Source organism: Parasteatoda tepidariorum, chromosome 5, assembly GCF_043381705.1.
Source record: "Parasteatoda tepidariorum isolate YZ-2023 chromosome 5, CAS_Ptep_4.0, whole genome shotgun sequence".
NCBI lineage: Eukaryota > Metazoa > Arthropoda > Arachnida > Araneae > Theridiidae > Parasteatoda > Parasteatoda tepidariorum.
The window spans coordinates 41,861,095-41,880,390 of record NC_092208.1 but is presented as its reverse complement, the minus strand read 5'-3'; the positions used below and the strand labels follow the sequence as shown (position 1 = coordinate 41,880,390).

General features: G+C 30.4%; 1 protein-coding gene across 10 annotated transcripts in view; it reads left to right on the top strand.

The window, feature by feature from the left end:
- Window positions 1-19,296, top strand: part of LOC107451211 (Eph receptor tyrosine kinase) — a 297,205-nt gene that overhangs the window by 199,146 nt on the left and 78,763 nt on the right. For 3 of the 10 annotated variants that reach the window (XM_071181351.1, XM_071181353.1, XM_016067233.3), the window contains exon 1: window positions 14,175-14,535. The exons of 6 other annotated variants lie outside the window; for them this stretch is intronic. In XM_071181351.1, coding sequence (XP_071037452.1) covers window positions 14,436-14,535 — 100 coding nt within the window. In that variant the 5' untranslated portion in view covers window positions 14,175-14,435. Of the gene's footprint in view, window positions 1-14,174; window positions 14,536-19,296 lie in introns of those variants that run through there. One more of the 10 variants, XM_071181350.1, reaches the window with a different exon arrangement.

The window sequence follows — 19,296 nt, the reverse complement described above, 5'->3', positions numbered from 1 at the left end:
TTTCTAGTATAATTTAAAGCAATTTTTCTCATTCTGTTTAGAATTTTAAATGATAACTTTCCAGTTGAATAAATTCTCAGTCAAATATGGGTAACGATTTTACACTTATATTTTATTAACATATCTAAATTACCTAAAACACTTATAAGTATGTGGTCACAAAAAATGCTGCTGTTTATTTTCTTGCGTTGGCAACGAAGAGCTGAAACAAACTGAGCTATAAGCTAGGCAGTGAAATTAAAAGGAAACTTTTCATAGAAGCAAATTAAAAATGTAAATTACTTACTGTTTCGCTTATTCATTAATTCTCTGACTCATTGATTCGTTTTTTTGTTGTTTTTTTTTAAATTTCATTCGCTATATCAAGAATCAGTCAAATTAACGGTTGCTATAGCGTTGTGAGCGGTTAATAATAAGCTTTTAATTTTAAGAATAAACATGCGTAATTTAAACAAACATGAAATTGTACAAAATTGTATTTCCCCCTTTTTTACTTAATAGATCTGCGCAAAATACGTGGACAAAACAATACCAATAAAGGGGCGATTGTTATAGTAAAAGAATACATTATATGACTGACACTTTTAATTTTAGATAATTAAACACTCGTCATATAGACTTCAAATGTTCACCAGTTTTACGAAATACCATGTTACCGTTTATGTACCACTTTTACTTCTTCAATAATTACAAGCGTTGCATTTTATTACTTACATTTTACATTTTAACTTATATTTCGCGTTTTTACGTGAGTTAAGTTACGCTAATTTGTTTGATATAAATAAAAGAAATATTAAAAAAAATGTTTTTAATTGGATACTTGCCACTCGAAGAAAAGTGAAGTGATTATACCTAACCATGTGATTTAAATCACATTTAATTGGATACCTTTAAGCGACGTCATGCGTGTCTGTCGAGCCCGATTGGTTTCTGAATCGACAAATAATTTACCTACGATGACGTCACTTGCAGGTATCCAATTAGAAGTTTATAAATCAAATGATTCGCTTCAGAGTAATATTGATTTAAATTTAGAAGCATAGCGTTAAACAATGCTTGCAAAAGTCAAGATTTTCTGTTTATCAAGTTTAACATAAGTTTATAAGCCTATTGGGGGGGGGGGCGACAGTGCTCTGATGGTCGGGAAAAATCGTAAAATTAATATCTTTCTTTTTTTCTTTTCTTTTTTTTTAATTTTTATTTTTAATAATATTTAATATTATAGCTTTTAGACTCAAAAACACTTTTACGATGTTTCCAAAATAATCTTTTAATTTAACTTATACTAATTCTTACAGCTATTTTTTGGTGACATAAAATAATAAGCTTTTTAACGATGTTATTTTTACTACTGTTATAAATTTGTAATAGTTATTTATAACTGTTAATTAAAATTTTTGCTTATCTTTGGCCAGCGCTTTCTAGGCTAAATATAAAAATGGTGCAAGTGTCAACATAATGAAAAATTACAGTTTTGAAAAAAAGAGAAGAAAAAAAAAGCGTTCGTGAACTCATTTTTGAATCTTTGAAAGCTTTTCCGCTACATTTTCTTGGTTCACGAAAATTGAGTATTAGTCGATAAGTTTTAACAATTTTTTTCATCTGAGTGAAAAAATCTTACCAAATTAGCAATTTTTTTTTTTTTTTTTTTTTTTTTGGCACAGTNTTTTTTTTTTTTTTTTTTTTTTTTTTTTTTTTTTTTTGACATTTAAGCTAAGCTATTTGTCTGTTCTATAGTTCATATAATTCTTTACAACTAGATAGTGTATATAGTTAAAAATTATAGATTTGCTACGCGTTTTTTTTTTCGAAAAGGAAATTAAATTTATTTTAAGGGAGTTATTGATTATTCTTATAAAATGAATTCGAAATATTCATTTTAAGGTAGTCATAGAAAATTCGTATAAAATGAATTCGAAGTATTCATTTTAAGGGAGTCATAGAAAATTAGTATGAAATGAATTCGAAGTATTCATTTTAAGGGAGTCATAGAAAATTCGTATAAAATGAATTCGAAGTATTCATTTTAGGTGAGTCATAGAAAATTCGTATCAAATGAATTCGAAGTATTCATTTTAAGGGAGTCATAGAAAATTCTTATAAAATGAATTCGAAGTATTCATTTTACTTTATGTTAAAGGAGTCATAGAAAATTCGTATCAAATGAATTCAAAATATTCATTTTAGGGGAGTCATAGAAAATTGTTATAAAATGAATTCGAAGTATGAATTATATTTATTTGTAACTTTTCCCTTACATTCATCGCTGATATGATGACGAAGAAATAATCACATAATTGAAAGGGGTAAAAAAAAGTTTAAAAAAAAAAACCTAATGCTGGTATCGCAGCGGGGAGTCTTCCTTTTCAACTTTCATCACCCCTACCATTCCACTAAACCACCCATTCCCTAATCTTGTACTTTATTGTTGAAGGATGCAAAAAAATTTTCTTTGACTCCTCTCTCCGTAATTGTCTGATTTGCTTTAGCTTTTTTCAAAAGACTCAAACCTTTCCGAATCACAAAAGATTTTTTTCTCTTCTTCTTTACCCCTTTGTCTTTTTTTCTTTTTCTTTCTTACTTCCATTTTTTGGAGCTAAGGATTCAGTGTCTTGACAAGTTCATCTGTGTTGTGTCTCCTTTTCAGAACATTGAAGATGCTACTGACCCTTGTACAACTAGACAATTTTGTTCGCTCTTTGCCATTCCAGATTATTCTTTTTGTATTTTAATGAAGTTTGAGGGAAAGTTCTTAAGTAAATCTTCTATGGTATTTTAAAAGCGGAATAACCGGCCATTTTGCGCATTTCAAAAGTAATCGTAATGTGGCTTAAAGTGCATTCTTACTTTTGCCTTCACTTTTTAGCATAAATAATCTTCTCGCCTTGTCATTCTTAAGCTTTAAAGCCTAATCTAGTTCTAATTCTGACCATCAAAAATTATCTTTCATTTTTTGGTTGCTTCGATAGATAAAGATGGTACGTGTTTAATATTTAACAGTACAGAGCGCAAAATTAAAGAGAGAGAAGAGGAGACACCTTAATGACTTTTGGTCTAGTGGTCGGATTTGTTAAAAGTCTATCTTAAGGGCTTAGCTCGAGGACCTAACTTTAAAACTGATAATTAATTGGAACAGACGATATTTTTCTTCTTAAATATTTTTTTCTTCTTAATCTTCAAAATATGTGATAAGCAGTATGGTTCCAATAGTTCTAGAAAGTATGGTTCCAATAGCTTAAACAAAATTTTAAAAAATCAAATGTATGTTGTTGTTTTTCTGTAATTTTACTTTTTTTTTTAAAGCGAATGAATAAAAACAATTCTAAATTTTTTTATTTTTTTGTTTTAAATTTTTTACATTGTTGCCCGTGGGCAACTGATACTGAGTGGATTTATGACATTCTTATAAATGCTTGAAACTTACTATTTTTTTTTTCGTTAGTCTCATAATTTTAAATCAGACTCAGGAAATTTCTTAGTATTATTACCGATAATCAGTAGAAATTTTAATTTTATCATTTTATGAGTGACTTCCCTTGAATCACCCTTATGATATACGGATTTTTTTTTTTATCAGTTTAAAACACATTACAAAACTTGGTCACAAATATTCTACACGGGATATTTTATATCAGTTTAAAACACATTACAAAACTTAGTCACAAATATTCAACACGGGATATTTTTTATTAGTTCAAAACATATTACAAAACTTATTCATAAATATTCTACTCCGGATATTTTTTATCAGTTTAAAACACATTACAAAACTTAATCACAAATGGACGGGATATTTTATATTAGTTTAGAACACATTACAAAACTTAGTCACAAATATTCTGTACGGGATCTTTTTTATCAGTTTAAAACACATTACAAAACTTAGTCACAAATATTCAACTCGGGATATTTTTTATTAGTTCAAAACACATTACAAAACTTAGTCACAAATATTCTACACGGGATATTTTTCATTAGTTTAGAACACATTACAAAACTTAATCACAAATATTCAACACGGGATATTTTTTATTAGTTCAAAATTAAAAATCAAATAATTCCTTAACAATATGAAACAACATAATTAGGACAACCTCATTGAAACTTTTAAAACAAATAAAGCAACATTTTGTGTTTATTTCAATTTTAGAATCAAACAAGGAAAATCTTGTAACAATAAAACACAACCGATTGCAATTTCGTTCTCTTTTGACGATTATAAATAAATTTACCTGATATTTATATCTTCTCTACGGATCCATGCATTAAATAACGGTAGTACTAAATTCGAATTATATTTCCTCTCAACCCTAAACCGCGCTGAGCAAACATCAAAAATTTACGGCTATTATTTGTGAAGCATTTTGTACAGATACATGCGATTGGAGGGGTTGAACTGCCCGAATTTTTAGAGGGTGGAGGTAATCAAACAATTTATTAAAAGGGGGTTTGGGAAAATGTTCATGCGTTTAATGTCCTAATTATGAAAATGGCATGCTGGGAGACTACCCTACAAGACTATGAATCAAGTCTCATTTTGGCGAATATGAGCATTTTGTAATTTGCGCTTTTCATATACTGCGCCATATGTTATAATGTAATTGAAGTATGGAGATTAACTTCTCTTTTTTTTCCTGTTTTGTGTCTGTTTTGCCATTATTATTTTTAATCTAAAGGTATTTCCCATTATGCAGATTTTTCCCTGCTAAGTCATTTAGAAATTCTTTATAACAGGATGTTCCTCTTTTTAGATGTTGAGTTGGCCTAATTAGGCCTTAAAGTTGATTTAAATGAGTAAAAGATTTAATCGGTTTTATGCATGACGTAAGTTATTATAGCGTTGTATGCAACTATACATTCAACTATGTTGAATTTATTGCTAGATAGGTATGTAACTAGTTCAATAAAATCGGTTTATGTTTATTGAAAAAGGCACTATGTTTGCATTTTGTGCATAAATGCATTTTTATATCTGATATTTTAATTTTAGAGTACTTTCCATCCTACAAATTTTCTCTAAGTAATTTCGCTATTATAATTCCATCTTTATAACTCTATGTTCCCCTTTTCAAATGTTGCGTCGGAAAATAATCAGTCCTTAAAGCTTTTTAAATGAATATTTGATTTAATAGGTTTTATGCATAATTTAAGTTATTATAATGTTGTATTCAACTATGCATTCAAATATCTAGAATTGCTATTGTATATATATAGTCGTATGCAATTAGTTCAATATTCAGTTTGTATTTATTAATTTTCTGTTAAAAGACACTATGTTTGTATTTATTTATTCAAGATATTTTTATTTATAAATATTTTTATGTTGTGTTTATTTCTGATTATTTTATGTTTGACGTTTTATTCTGAGGATGTTTTCCATTATGCAAATTTTCGCTAACTAATTTTGAAATTAAGATTCAGACGTATAGAATATATTTCCGACGCTGAGTTGAAATTAATTAAGAATTGAATAGGTTTTATATGTTATGTAATTGTAAATTATAGTGTGGAATATGTAAATTCAAGCATTTGGTCATTAAAGTTATATTATTGATAAAATTGTGTTTTAATTACGATTTAAACAAATTAAAATTTAATTTGCAGTGTTAAGTTTAAATTTTATTTTTATTTATTGCAATTTTTTTTCTGCGCTAAAGTGATAGCTAATAATAGAAAGGTTTTACTTAAACGCCCATTTTACCATTTATTTCATAAATGCACTTTTTACATTCGTATAGAACGGTGAATTTCCAGTTCATGGTGGTGGAAATCCATTAAAAGTGGAATGAACTGTAAACTGTTATAATTTTTTTTAAATTTTTTATTTCATTTTAAGTCATTCAAATGTCACATAAGCTCGTTATGAGTTAATTTTGCATTGTCCTCCTCTTTTTATCAGCTAAAATAAGCATGTTTAGTGGAATTTTTAAAAATTTATCTGACTTGGAAAAAATATTAATATTTTCCTTGTGTCTAACCCATTGAATTTCTATAAATTTTGGGGACTTGAAAAGTTGTTTTATGCGCCGTTTGAAAGTTGTATATGCTGTATTTATTTTTTATATTTTTCTCACGGATAAAATTGTATCGCAGGCATAGATTTTATTTATTTTATTTTACAGCCGTCGTTGAACAACCGACCCAATTTTTGAGTTTACGACTACTAATAATTAAGCTCCATAGTCTTGTAATTTTGAAGCCAATACAGAAGACACGGGAACTCCTGGTTCAGGTATTGGGAGAAATTTGACTTTGTTGAGAACTTTTTTGATGAAAGTAACCCGCATTTGCGTTATATGGAGAGAAACCACGAAACTCTTCTACGGTTACCCTAGCGGCAAAAGGACTCTAAAGGATTTAAAAAGGTCCGACTACGTCGAAGGATATTTTACGTCAGCAATGTGGTCAGTGCGAGCCGTGTGCGGCATTCTTTTTGACCAGCCATCGATGAGATTCAGACCCAGTTCTCGTCATTGGGAGTCGAGCGCTCTATCCCCTGAGCCACCACGGCTGCAGACATAAATTGTCATAAATAGACTTAAATAGGATTTTTAACAAAGTTTTTAGGAACGGAAAAAAAAATCATTAATTTAATTGCAATAAAATCATTAAGCCCAATTGTAGATATGTTTGTTTTGTGTAATTAGGAGTTTAAGTATATAATGTCCACTTATTTTGATTGTTTCAAATGCATCAACATTATTTAGGAAATGCAGTGCGTAATTTTGTAATTACATGCTTACACACTTTCCCTCTTAATGTAATGTCTGGAAACAAGTAGAACATTCTGAGTTCCGTTAATTGCTTCAGAAAACTAATCTCATTCGTCTTCATTCTCCAGTTGGATATTTTGCTTAGTCACGTCAAAGCGATGTTTCTCCAGGAATGTCCTCAATTCAGATATCTTCCACCCACCCAAAATGAACATACGGCGAACAAGGCACTCAGACACCTCGTCGTAGATAGGGTACCCAACCTCGCAACTTAATAAAACTCATTTCCAACCTCCCATCTAGCAACCCAAAAGCAAGGTCCATCCATTAAAAAGAAGTGTGCCACTTCAGAAGGATGATCCGATTAGGCACTCTATTTCGTGTATTATTCACGATAATGCTTTATCTAAAGGAGGACCTGCATGGAGTAAACAATCCGCCATTTTGTTTTTAGAATATCTGATAGGGAACGTGATTCTAAAACAATTCCATTTGCAGAGAACACTGTCTTCTTACTCATCGGATACCTAAGGTCGCAGCGAAATGGCGAGACCATCTTTTTGAAATGTCACTCGGTGTACTTGCTGTCAATATTTTATCCTCCGTTTTCGGATATGAAAGGTATTGTTGGAGATAAGCTAGTTCTGTTGACTCTCTTTCTCTAAAATCCACTTACGTTTCTGGTGCAGAGAAGAGACATATTATCTGATGCCATCTTTGGGAATAGAAAAAGCAGACCTTTGATCGTTTGCTGATGGGGAGAATGGAACGCTTTTATCACCTCCCCCCCCCCATAAATTGTTTATATTCCCTGATAGGTAATGCAGGGACTTTAGGAACAAAACATTAGGAGTGAATTCATTTGTTTTTTGTAGAAAAAAAATGCGAAATTAATTATTTCTCTTCTCGTGTATGGTGTGCTACTTATAAGCGGTCAAATTTTGAGGATTGCTTTATGGTTTGCTCAAAAGAAAATTAGAAAAAAATTTATAATAATAAGTGAATAAAATTATTTTTAAAAAATGGAAAGCTAGTTTGAATATCTTATAAACAATAAAACATAATCAAAACCGTACCTGATAAAGCTCTAAAGCAGTATAAGCCCAAAATTCGTTTTCAAATATATTTATACTTTAAATACATTCAATTATATTATAGTTCAGTAAAATCTTGACACGTAATCTGGAAAATTTAAAAGAAAAGCTGGTACAATCACACCGTAACCTACAAAATTTCTAAAAAAAAATTTTTTTTTTTCTCTAGAATTTCACCATAACGTACAAAATATCAAAGAAAATTAGACGAAATCTCCGCATAATCTACGAAATTTTGAAAAAAATTAGGTACAATCGCACCATGAGGAAGAAAGTATCAAGGAAAATTAGGCAGCATATCAGCATAACCTAAAAATTTTGAAAAAATTTGATAGAATCTCACCATAGCATACAAAATATCAAGGGAAATCAGACAGAATATCTGCATAAGGTACAAAATTTCAAAGACCAATTAGTTGAATCTTACTATAACCTACAAACTATTGTTAACGCGTTGCCTTTATTTTAATATCCTTCTTAATTGTGATGGAAGGGCACGTATATGGGGAAGGACCCTCTGTGGTGTATTCATTTCAAGAAGGAATGACCCTCATGTCCAGCTTCTCCTCAGGCATCTGATGGATGGGTGCGTAATTAGGCGGTATTCCCCATTCACCATGAGTTATTAGGGGTAATAAAGGAAGCATTTATCAGTACACTCCTTCCCATGGCTCCACCCTCGTTCCAGTTGTGACACTCTTTCTTAGCTGGGTTCGTATTTCTGGAGCTACTTGTCCGATCGCCAAACAGCATCTCATTATCGCTCTTTCCCCCCTATATTGTGATTTGCATATATTCCCTCTGATAAATGGGTGCTGTTCCCCGAAGCCCTTTTGTCGCTAAATTTTATTAATGTGTTTTTTGCGGTTATTAGCTTGATTATATGTCACATCCGATACTTGCTTTCCATGCATATATTTATTTTAATTTTTAGAAGCATCAAGCGTTGCTTCTATTTAGCTAAGAAAAAATGTAATTTAGAATGCATATTTTTTTAAGCTTACCTAAAACGCTTCAATGTATACACATTTTATTTATTTATTTTTTAAAAAAAATAGTACTATAGATTAAAGAAACTTATACTAGTGAAATATGCTGTTGCATATGTTCTATGAAATGAATAAAAAAATATGTGTGTAAAGGAGAGTGAGATCAATGTGATATTAAATGTCTTTTAAGAAAAATTTTTATGTGAAAAGAAAGACGCGACGCGATCTCTAAATCTGTGGTTTAAAGGGGTTTTAATAATTTATACAAAGAATTTAAGTGTTCTTCAAATCCAAGAAGACATTTTAAAAACGCCATTTTTTAATCAATTTAACTAAAATATCATAATCCGAAGACAAAAATAAGTTGTTAGTTAATTCATTTTTAACTGTTATTTTGTATTATTTTCGGTGTTTCAATTGCATTTTATATTTTGATGGTTATACAGCTTATTGTAAGACAGCTTGTCTCGTCTTTTACATGTTAAAACCAATAATTTCAATTTAGATTTAGCTGCTTCTGTTTAAACCGTCAATTAAAAAATTATAAATCGTGAAACAAAAACTATTTCTACGATAGTTAGAAGCACAAATTAGGTAAAGAATGTCCCCTTCTCCCATTTTATATTACATAACATCGAAATTTTTTCATGATACTAAATGATAAAAAAATTCAAAAATTGGTTAGCTACTATACATTTAAAAGAATTAACGTTATTCTTTGGTTCGAAATGTAATGTTATCCTTTCCTGATACAAAATTAGTAGTACCTTCCAGAAATTGGCTTGCTACCATGCATCTAAAAGAATTAACGTTATTTTTTCCTACGAAATATAACATTATTGTTTCATGATACAAAATTATTAGTACCTTCCAGAAATTGCTTAGCTGCAAAGCACCTAAAGAATTAATGTTATTTTCATACATACTTTTACATTCTTGAAGGGGGCCTCTTTTGTTGACTTTCCCTAAACAAGTGTCTGATTTGAACCTCATTAACCTTTATTCTCCCCCATTTCAGGAATTTCCCCCAATTTCCTGTATTCACCTGACTCATCTGGGTTTCTGTTTCTTCCCATATCATCAGTTGAGGGGTTAGTTTGTGGTCTTTTTGTTAGATAACCTTTCGACCTAAAGGAGGAGTCGAGTTTACAAAGATGCCTATTTCTTGTCAAGTGTTTGTGGATAAATGACCAAGTGAATGGATACTTTAAAGACATTTTAGTATGTGGTGTGCCACACAAGCCTGGGTGGTTTCATATTGGAATGTCCTTGTTAAAAAGTTTTGGAACTTTCGAACTTTCAATGATCTTTATCTGTTAAGAAAAAAGGCTTTTACTTTTCAAAATCTGCAGTATGTGTTTGCACTATTTTTATTATTTTTATGATGTTTTTAAAATGTGCGATCACGAAGCTTTATAGAAAAAACAAGTGTTTTAGAATCAAGCCTATCCTGAACAAAATGTCTCAAACTATATAATATCGAGTATTTTATTTTATATTATAACCTTTGTTTGAGCGTACGACTACCAAAGTGCAACTCCGTAGTCTTGCAATTTTATCACCAATCTAGAAGGGAACTCCTGGATCAAGCATTGGGATAAACTAGTTTTCGTGGAGGACTTTTAGATGGAACTAACCCGCAATTGCGTTACATAGAGGGGAAAACTACGAAAATCTTCCACTGTTAGCCCGACGGCAAGGGGATTCTAACCCATGATACGTCTATCACTGATGAAATTTTATGTCGGCTCCGTGGTCTGTACAAACCCGGAGCAAAATTCTTATTTTAATTTATTGCTTAGTTATCGCTGGGATTCGAACCTGGGTAACCTTATTGGCAGGCGAACGATCATCGTACTCTCCGGGCAAAGCTGGAGCACGATTAAACCTATAGGTGTACGAACGGAATAAATTAATGCTGGGAAGTTGAAGGGTGAGGACATAAGAGGGCTTCATTCCTCAGCCCCATGTCTGTTAGATATTTGTTTTGTGTATCATTCATGGTGCGTAGCGTTTCTAAAAAGTGCTTAAAGGTGCGTATTTTTTATTTTCGTTTAAAAGCCCTTAAAGGTGCTTTTTTCATTGGGTGGTTTTTAAAAGTGCTTGATTTTCCCTTTCTGGAAATGAGATTTTTTTTACCTTGTCGATTTTCGCCACGTATTATGCAAAAGCGTGCTTTCCACATTGTTCTATTCAACATTTTTACAATTCATTCAACCACAATCCATTTCGGCGTACCATAGCGTAAGAAAGCGCCATTCATTTTACATGTTTGATGAAATACTTGCAAGTCCGCATGTGCGTCTACTCTACTGAGCTGGGTTTGAAGAATATAATTGCACTCTCATGTGCAACTCTGCTGCATTTTGCTAGGTATTCTCATTTTCAGGCTCCATTTCCCCCTCTCTGATATCAAACCGAAAAATATCTTGATCACTTTATAATGGCTAATATAAATAAAAAAAAAAGTTCTTTGTCAGAAACTAGTTATTTAATCATGATCATGTAAAGTCTTAGAAAACTATTTTGCATTTTGTTAATGTGTATTGTGCTTAAAAATATTTTTTAAGTGTTTAAAACGTACTTAAAAGGTGCTTATTTTCTGTTGAAAGATTTGGCTACGCACCCTGATTGTTTTAGTTTATTATTAAGTAGTTTTTTAATTATGTGCTTTCAGTGTCAATTTTTTTGCGATTACCATTTCCCAAAATTGTTTCTTCATAACGATTATAGATTTGCATATTTCCAGAAATTATCCCAAACAATTGATATACCATTTCAAATGATTCAATTCATTCTTCCTCTTAAAATGCAAAAATTTTGCTACATAATTTATTGCAATATGGTATTGTAATTTAGTGAACCGGACATCCTTATTTGATGTAAGGTGTCCATAGGGGAAATTTAATTTCGTCTTAACCATCTTCCGCTTACAAAAGCGATCAGCTAAGTGTTGATTTCCATGGTACCTAATCAAGACCATCTGTGGGAAAGCATTTTCTCAATCCTTTTGTGATTTCCTTCATATGATGTATCACAACACGTGTTGAAACAGTACAAATCCAGGATGTTTGTTATCACGGGTGCGAATGATCCATCATTTTTTTTTTTAATTATCGGCTATAAGATAACTTAGTGAGGTTATAATTTTACTTCCCTTTGAACTGACACTATATATCTCTGTTGAAAATGTAATTTTCGTAGAATTAAATATTTTCATTTATAATTAAAAAACTTCAATTTTTTAGTAAGTTAGTTTTTTTTAATAATAGACGTACAATTTAAGGGATTTATTATTAATGTATAGTGTGCAAAGAAAAATGAAGAAATAAAAAGATTACCCTGTATAACTTTAAATACCCTGGATAACGCTAATTAAGTTGCATATGTAAAATTCGATTTCTCAGGAACTATTCGATCGATTTCGGTTAAATTTTCGATTTTGACATATAAAATTACATTCTTTAAAGTGATGCAAAAAGTTGTACACTTTACAATTCAGAAATTTTTTTCGATTATTATTTAATAAACAATGATAAATTATGACTTAAAGTTATTTTTTGCATGGAATTATCTTTGGGTAAACGAATTTTGTAATTCTGTGCAAAAATATTTCAATTGGCTTAAAAAGTTCTCGGGATATGGCAAAATACGCAAAAAGTAAAATTAACATAAAGGTGTCCAAACTTTTGATCGTTTTCCTGATCAAACTATGGGGGCCATATTTCCTAGATTGCGGCTATGAAGGACCAGAAATTTGAATATGTCGAAAGTATTTCTATTCGAAGTGTTTCCGTTTTTGTGTCTGATTTCGCAACTTCAAAGATCGTCTGCACTAATTAATTAGCATTCCTGTAGTTATCCTCTCTCATCATTAAGATTGAGTCCTAGATTGTAAAAATCCGATCATTAGATCAAAAGTTATTCAGGGTATTAAAAAGTTATTCTTTTTGTAGCGCATTATACTATGCAACAGCGAATAATGAAAAAAAAAAAAAACATTAATGAGGGGGCATATTTACTTACAACTCAACTCATTCTTAGTATTGTTTCCCGATACATATTTTGCAAGTGTTCGAAATTTCTATTTTACAACTGCTCAATATACAGAAACATTTTATTGCCTAAGCAGAAATCTTTGTGTTTTTCACCAAGCCGCAGTTTCCTGCTTAATTTGAAATTTTGTTTTATCATACCATCCTAATTAAGAATTATATTTATTCAAAAATTTAAAGCGTTATTTTAAAATTATTTCCTGGAAAATGAAGTTTTTGTGGAAAAATTCATTCCGGACATTTTTGAATTAAAAATTTTCAATTAAAATCTAACATCTTGGTCGATTTGGTAATTTTAAATAAATTAATCAGAATCAAATTGAATTTCTTAAGAAGGAATTTTTTTCCCAACGGATTATTATTTCTTTCGTTTATAATTTAATAATGCAAAAAATTAAAGCACAGTTTATAGTTTATTTTCTTAAATTTTTTTTATACAAAATTATTTTACATTTTTTGATCAGTAGAAATTTATACGATTTTTAATATTTACAAGTGCCCTTTTACCATTTTCTTCTAATATAAAAATCATTAATTAAGTTCATTATTTTTTGTAACTGCTTTTGTTATTTAAAGTCATTGTAATTATTATTTTATAGGATTGTAAGTTAAATATTTTACTTGTAATAAACAGTTGATTTTTAAGTCTAGAATGTGCATGTATATTTATTTATTATTTTATAGAAATTTAATATTTTAATTAAAAGCGATTTAAGACATCATAAGTAATGTTATGGTTATTTTGATGTGATATAAATTTTTTTGGCAACAAGTAATCTAGATTTTAAGGCAAGCAGAGGTTTATTCATTTTTATAAAATTATATTTTAAATCGTCTTAATTTTTAAACTTGGTCAGAAATAGACATTACACTGACGAGTTAGGGGTCCGCATTTTTACCCGTGGATGATGCTCCATTTGTTGCAGATTCATTCTAATCTATATACAACCCTGAAAATGGAAATGAGCAGTATTGATGGCTGCAACTGAAGAGGCTTTCACAGCGAAACAGCAGTGAGGAATATTCGTCGACAAAGAAGGATTATATCATCCTTTTCAAGCTGTTACGACTGTTTCCTGTTTTGCAAGAACGAACAGAAATTAAAATAACATTTCGATCCAAAACAACCCCATCCGTCGAATTAAAGGGAAATAATCCCTTGGACAACACACCCTGTCGTGTAGCAGCACGTGGCATGAGTCATTTTTATAGCCCCTGTTTTCTGTGTGCGCCCCAAGGAGATGCAGAAGAGGGGGTGGTAGACCATAAACTAATCAACGCCCCACACATATCTGATGACTGACTTTCCAACTGGGAAGAAGAGAGACAGGGGGAAAGCGCGATGGGTGGCCCTTCGGTGGAAGACAAGGAATTCTTTTTTATTTTATTTTTCCCAGATGGCGTTGCTGTAGCTGGAATGTTTGCTGCTGACTGGTTTGTTCCACAGTTGCAGTTCTGTCTGTAGAGTCGGTGTGGACGGTGCAAGGACCTGATGAAGTATCGCAGGTAGCAGTGGCGTTTGTGTCTGTTTTAGTTGTAGGTTTTTAGTTCTTGTGTGTTGTGCTGTGTGTCTTATGTGACGCTATGTGTAAATTTCGGATTTTATCACTCTGGATATGTGTTATCATTAAGGATATTCTGTTGTGTTTGTGTGAGAGTCGCTTTGGATATCAAGACAACAAAGGTGAGTTCGATTTTTATATCCCTACTTTCATTTGATCGCGAATGAAAGCTGCTGCGGGCCCTGAGGTGAAAATACTCGCAATGGTTTATTTCTCGTTCGTTTTCTACCTTTTTCTATTCCCTTTTTATCTTTGTTGAGCATTGGATTCCTCTAATATTTTGAGCATTGGTTTTATATTTTAGACTCTAAACGAATTGTGTCATATTACCTGTACTCAAAATTTATGTAGATATTTTTTCGATATTTATGTAAGATATTAGTCGATTTGTCGCCGTATTATAAGTTTTACATTTCTTTATCTAATTAATTCTTGTCTCTAATTAATATTAATTAGTTTGCAGCAATCTAGTTCTTTCCTTATGTCAATTTGTTGTTAATTTTTACAAAAACGATAATAAATAATAATTTTTTTTCCTCTCCAGATACGTAATGGTGGTAGTGGTTATTAAAATATTACTTCGCAAATACGAATTATTAGTTAATTACATTATTGAGTAGGCTTTATTTACCTTATATAATATTTCATTTGTTATACAAGTCTTTACAATGTAGATTTGGAATTTATAATTATTGATATTCGAACAATTATTTTCCAGCATTAATACTTTTTTAATACTTTCATTTCTGAGGTATTTCCCCTGAGTTTTTATTCTCTCGAATTGATTTGTTGATTAAAAGGTCTCGTTTTCATTGATTACAGTACTATGCACCTCTGCTGGAATCATACCTTGTATTATAATCACATTATAATCCTTAACATTATTTTCTTAACATTTATTTCTTAACGTTATTTTAACAGTTTGGACTAATGTTTAGAGTTTTTTTAAATTTTTATTCTAATCTAACCTTATTGATTTATTACTCTTCTGCTAGTAGGGTTTTGTTTATGTGGCTGATTCTATATTTCTAGCATTCTAACTTTAATATTTAGACATGCTGGAAGCGTGTTTGACCAGCTACGCATTTTTGCAGTTAGTAACTCTTAAGAATAATAGTTTAAACGCAATTTTCTTTTCTTTTAGTATAATTACATTTTAACAAAAGAAATTGAAACCATCGCCCGTTCTTTGTCCTTAATTACTATATATATATTCTAAATATTCATCACATCATTTCATTCTCACATCGAGTTATAAGATATTTGTCACCGATTCAGTTTTGTATTACGGCGCGACGGATATGTTCTTTACTTCAAGATTTTTTGACAGGTGGTGTTGAACACTCGCTGCAGGGTTTCCGCTACGGTAGCTTTTTTCGCAAAATGCGAAAAGACCCCTCAAAAATGCTAAAATTCAACAAAGCATTTTCGCATTTTTGCTAAAGGATTTTACTAAATTCCATTAAAAAAAAGCTTAGTAGAAGATTAATATTGAGGGTCCTGAAAATGCATTTAACTTTCAAGAAGCATTTGTAAAATGGGCAAACATGAAAGAAAGGAAGATTGTTAATTATAAACCAAAATGTTTTGATAAATAATAAATGTGTTTTTTTTGTTATAGGTATTCTTTTTGATATTCTTGTACATTAAGCTATATTCTTTGTCAGATAACTTACAGTACTTGTTTGATATAAAGTAATTTTATAAGCCTAATGGCATTTTAGCATTTTGCTAAAACTTTTTTTCAGATTTTAGCTTTTTTGCTAATGAATTTTTAGACTCAGCTTAAACCCTGACTCGCTGTCATTCTTATTAAAATATTCTGATTATGAGTATTCGTTCTAAACTAGAATGTTTTTTTAATGGATTTTCTCGATTTTTTATTTTTGATCAATATTTTATGACTTGTTACCTTAGAGGGAATGGATAAAATTTCATTCGTGATCATCAAAGAATTTTGCAGCGATTACAGTTTATAATTCTTTATCGTTTTATTTGTTGTTTTTTCATTAATGATGACTAAAATTTGTCATGTTTTTCGAATTATCCTATCAGTTAAAAACTCTTAATTTGATTTTTGCAATGAAAATGTATCGAAACTTGTCGGTGTCAAGACTCTAAAATTAAATGGAAATAAGATCCTTTTTAATTATAATCAATTTGAGATAGATTTTCGTCTGTAAATGTATCATTGCTGGAGATCTTTATGTGCACATCAGGTAGATGATGATGAAAATTTATTAAGATTTAAGGGTTTTTCATAAGATCAAGTTTTGAAACGGAGTAATTTTGTCTTTAGATAACATAAATTCAAGAACATTTATATCCGGAATGATTTTGTCAAGAAGAACAGTTTTCCTGTACTGACTTAATATTCATTCATGTTAAAAAGGAAATGACTTAGTGCGTTAGTGATCTTGATCATTTCATACTTTATGTTAGAAGGTCCTTAACGTAAATGGCCAAGTCAGATGAATAATGTTAGTGTTCTTATCGTTCTATACTTTATGTTAGAATTTTATTGCATATTATGTTCCTTATTCATGGTCCTTAACGTGAATGACTTAGTAAAAGGACTTAGTGAGGGTTATTCTTGTTTATTATTCCATAATTCAGGTTAAATTTTTTGTGCATATTATTATTATGTTCTTTACTCCTGGTCCTTAACGTACTGTTTTCCTTTTAACTAATTGTGTATCGTCACCCAAGCTTTTATCTTCTTTTTTTTTCTGGATGATTTGTTAAATTCTTCTTACCTTCCAAAATAAACAACTCTAACTATTAATTGTTTTCTTTTCTTTTTCTTTATATATTTTGTTCGAGATAGCAATACGCTTGACAGATTTCTGATTTGTAAATCACCCTGCCTATCTCGAAGACCCATCATTCCGTCATGTGGCCAATACGATACATTTATGCAAATGTAACATTAGTTTTTTTCCATCTCATCTCAATCTTTCATTTCGTTTAATTAAGAGTATGTTGACTGAAGCTGCTTGAAAAAACCAATGGGGCAGTCAACTCTTATCTTACTTTTCACTTCATTTGTCAAACCGTCATGGCAGATGGGCGCCCGACTTGTCAACTATCATGTTTTTAATTCCATGTAAATAAATGGGAATGTTTTCAGTCAAATCAGAATGGATTACTATCTTGTTGAAAAAAAGGGATATCCGATATCCTTATTTACAACTCCGGAAACTTGTATTATATTTACAAAGTATATAATTATTCTTTTCTTATCGATTGAAGATTTAAGTGCTAATCACTGTGTTGATTGATTGGTTTAGATGATTTTATGGAACGGTCAGACCTTCTATTTTCATTTTTAACTATTAAACTTGTATTTTTAAGACACATACTCCCCCTCATTTAACAAATACGAAAATAAAAATTATTAAAGTAAATAAACTGATTGTGTGCATATAAACGCAATAGGTGTTATTTATGTTTTATTATTTTATTTATATTTTTAAAAAAGCATGTGCAATTATTTTGCTATCCGTCTAGGATTTAATTGCTAATCACGGTGTTGATTGATCGAGTTGGATCATTTCCAGAGCTGACATATAATACTTGATATTCTTATTTTAAATTTTAACTATCCTATTAAAATTTTTGAGGCAGGCCCATTATTTACTCCATTTCGAGATAAAACAAAATGTTTTGTGGCCTTTTGTAGTTTTTTTTTTTTTTAAAGTTTTAAATACATAATTTTACTTTTCCTATGGGTTACTGAGTTGATTGATCGAGATTGACCATTTTATTAGGCTGGCTTATGCTTCGATTATACTTGTTTTAGTTTTTTAGTATTCAAATTGTTATTTAAAGTAAAGTACATTAATTTCTCCATTTCAACAAAAACAAACCACTCTGTGTGTTTATAAACAAGGTGTGTGAGGTTTTTCTTCTTTTTATATATTTTTCTACTTTGTCAAGATTTAATTGCCGATCATTGTGTTTATTGATTGAGTTCTTTCATTTTCATGCATTTCATTATAATAGTTATAAAAAAAAATATTTAAGCCGGCATTATTCTTATGCTTGTTTTAATTTTTAACTATAAACCATCAAGATTGTATTTTTGAGACCATCGTATTACTTTTATTTTATGGAAGAACTAATCGCTTTGTGTGCTTATAAACGCTCTAGAGATGCATGGTGTTTTTTTCCCCCCTTTCTTTTTTTCTTAAAATTCTTTTTTATGTCAATTGTTAATGACTTATTCCGATTGAAACCAATAGCAAATTGTAAACGAAGAAGAAAACTATGAAAAATACAAAAAAAATAAAATATAATAATGACAACCAAAGCCATCGTATTCAGAGGGTACCAGCCCCAGAAGTCATAAAAATAGTTCAAAACCTATTCTACAGAGAGAGCAAGAACAAAGTCTAAAATGTCCTTTGAAATTGTAGTTTTAAGCTGTTTTTTAACATGAATCTGATTTTTCTTTATTCTAATTCAGTTGGGACATTTTATTGATCTGATGTATGTTTTTATTATTTATTGTTACTTGTTTTAAAATTAGAGCATTCCATTAAAATTGTACTTTTCGGTTAAGCAAACATAAAAAACTTTTTTTACACATAATGTAATTTTGAGGTTTGTATATTCCTTCCTTTATTGTAATGTGTGCTTTACATGAAAAATAGACCACGTTGTGTGCTCAACGCAATGGCACTTGTGGTGTTTTCTTTAGAACTTATGTTCCTAGTTTTGTTTGCCTTTTCTTCGTTTATCCCCGTTATCATGTGTCTACAGGTTTTTGGGGTGACTAAACTGTAAATAAATGGGATATGTAAAAGAAAAGATTCCGCCGCTTTGCTTAAAAGCATAATCTTATTGTTTAAATGCATAATCTGATAAGGGAAATTCTTTTC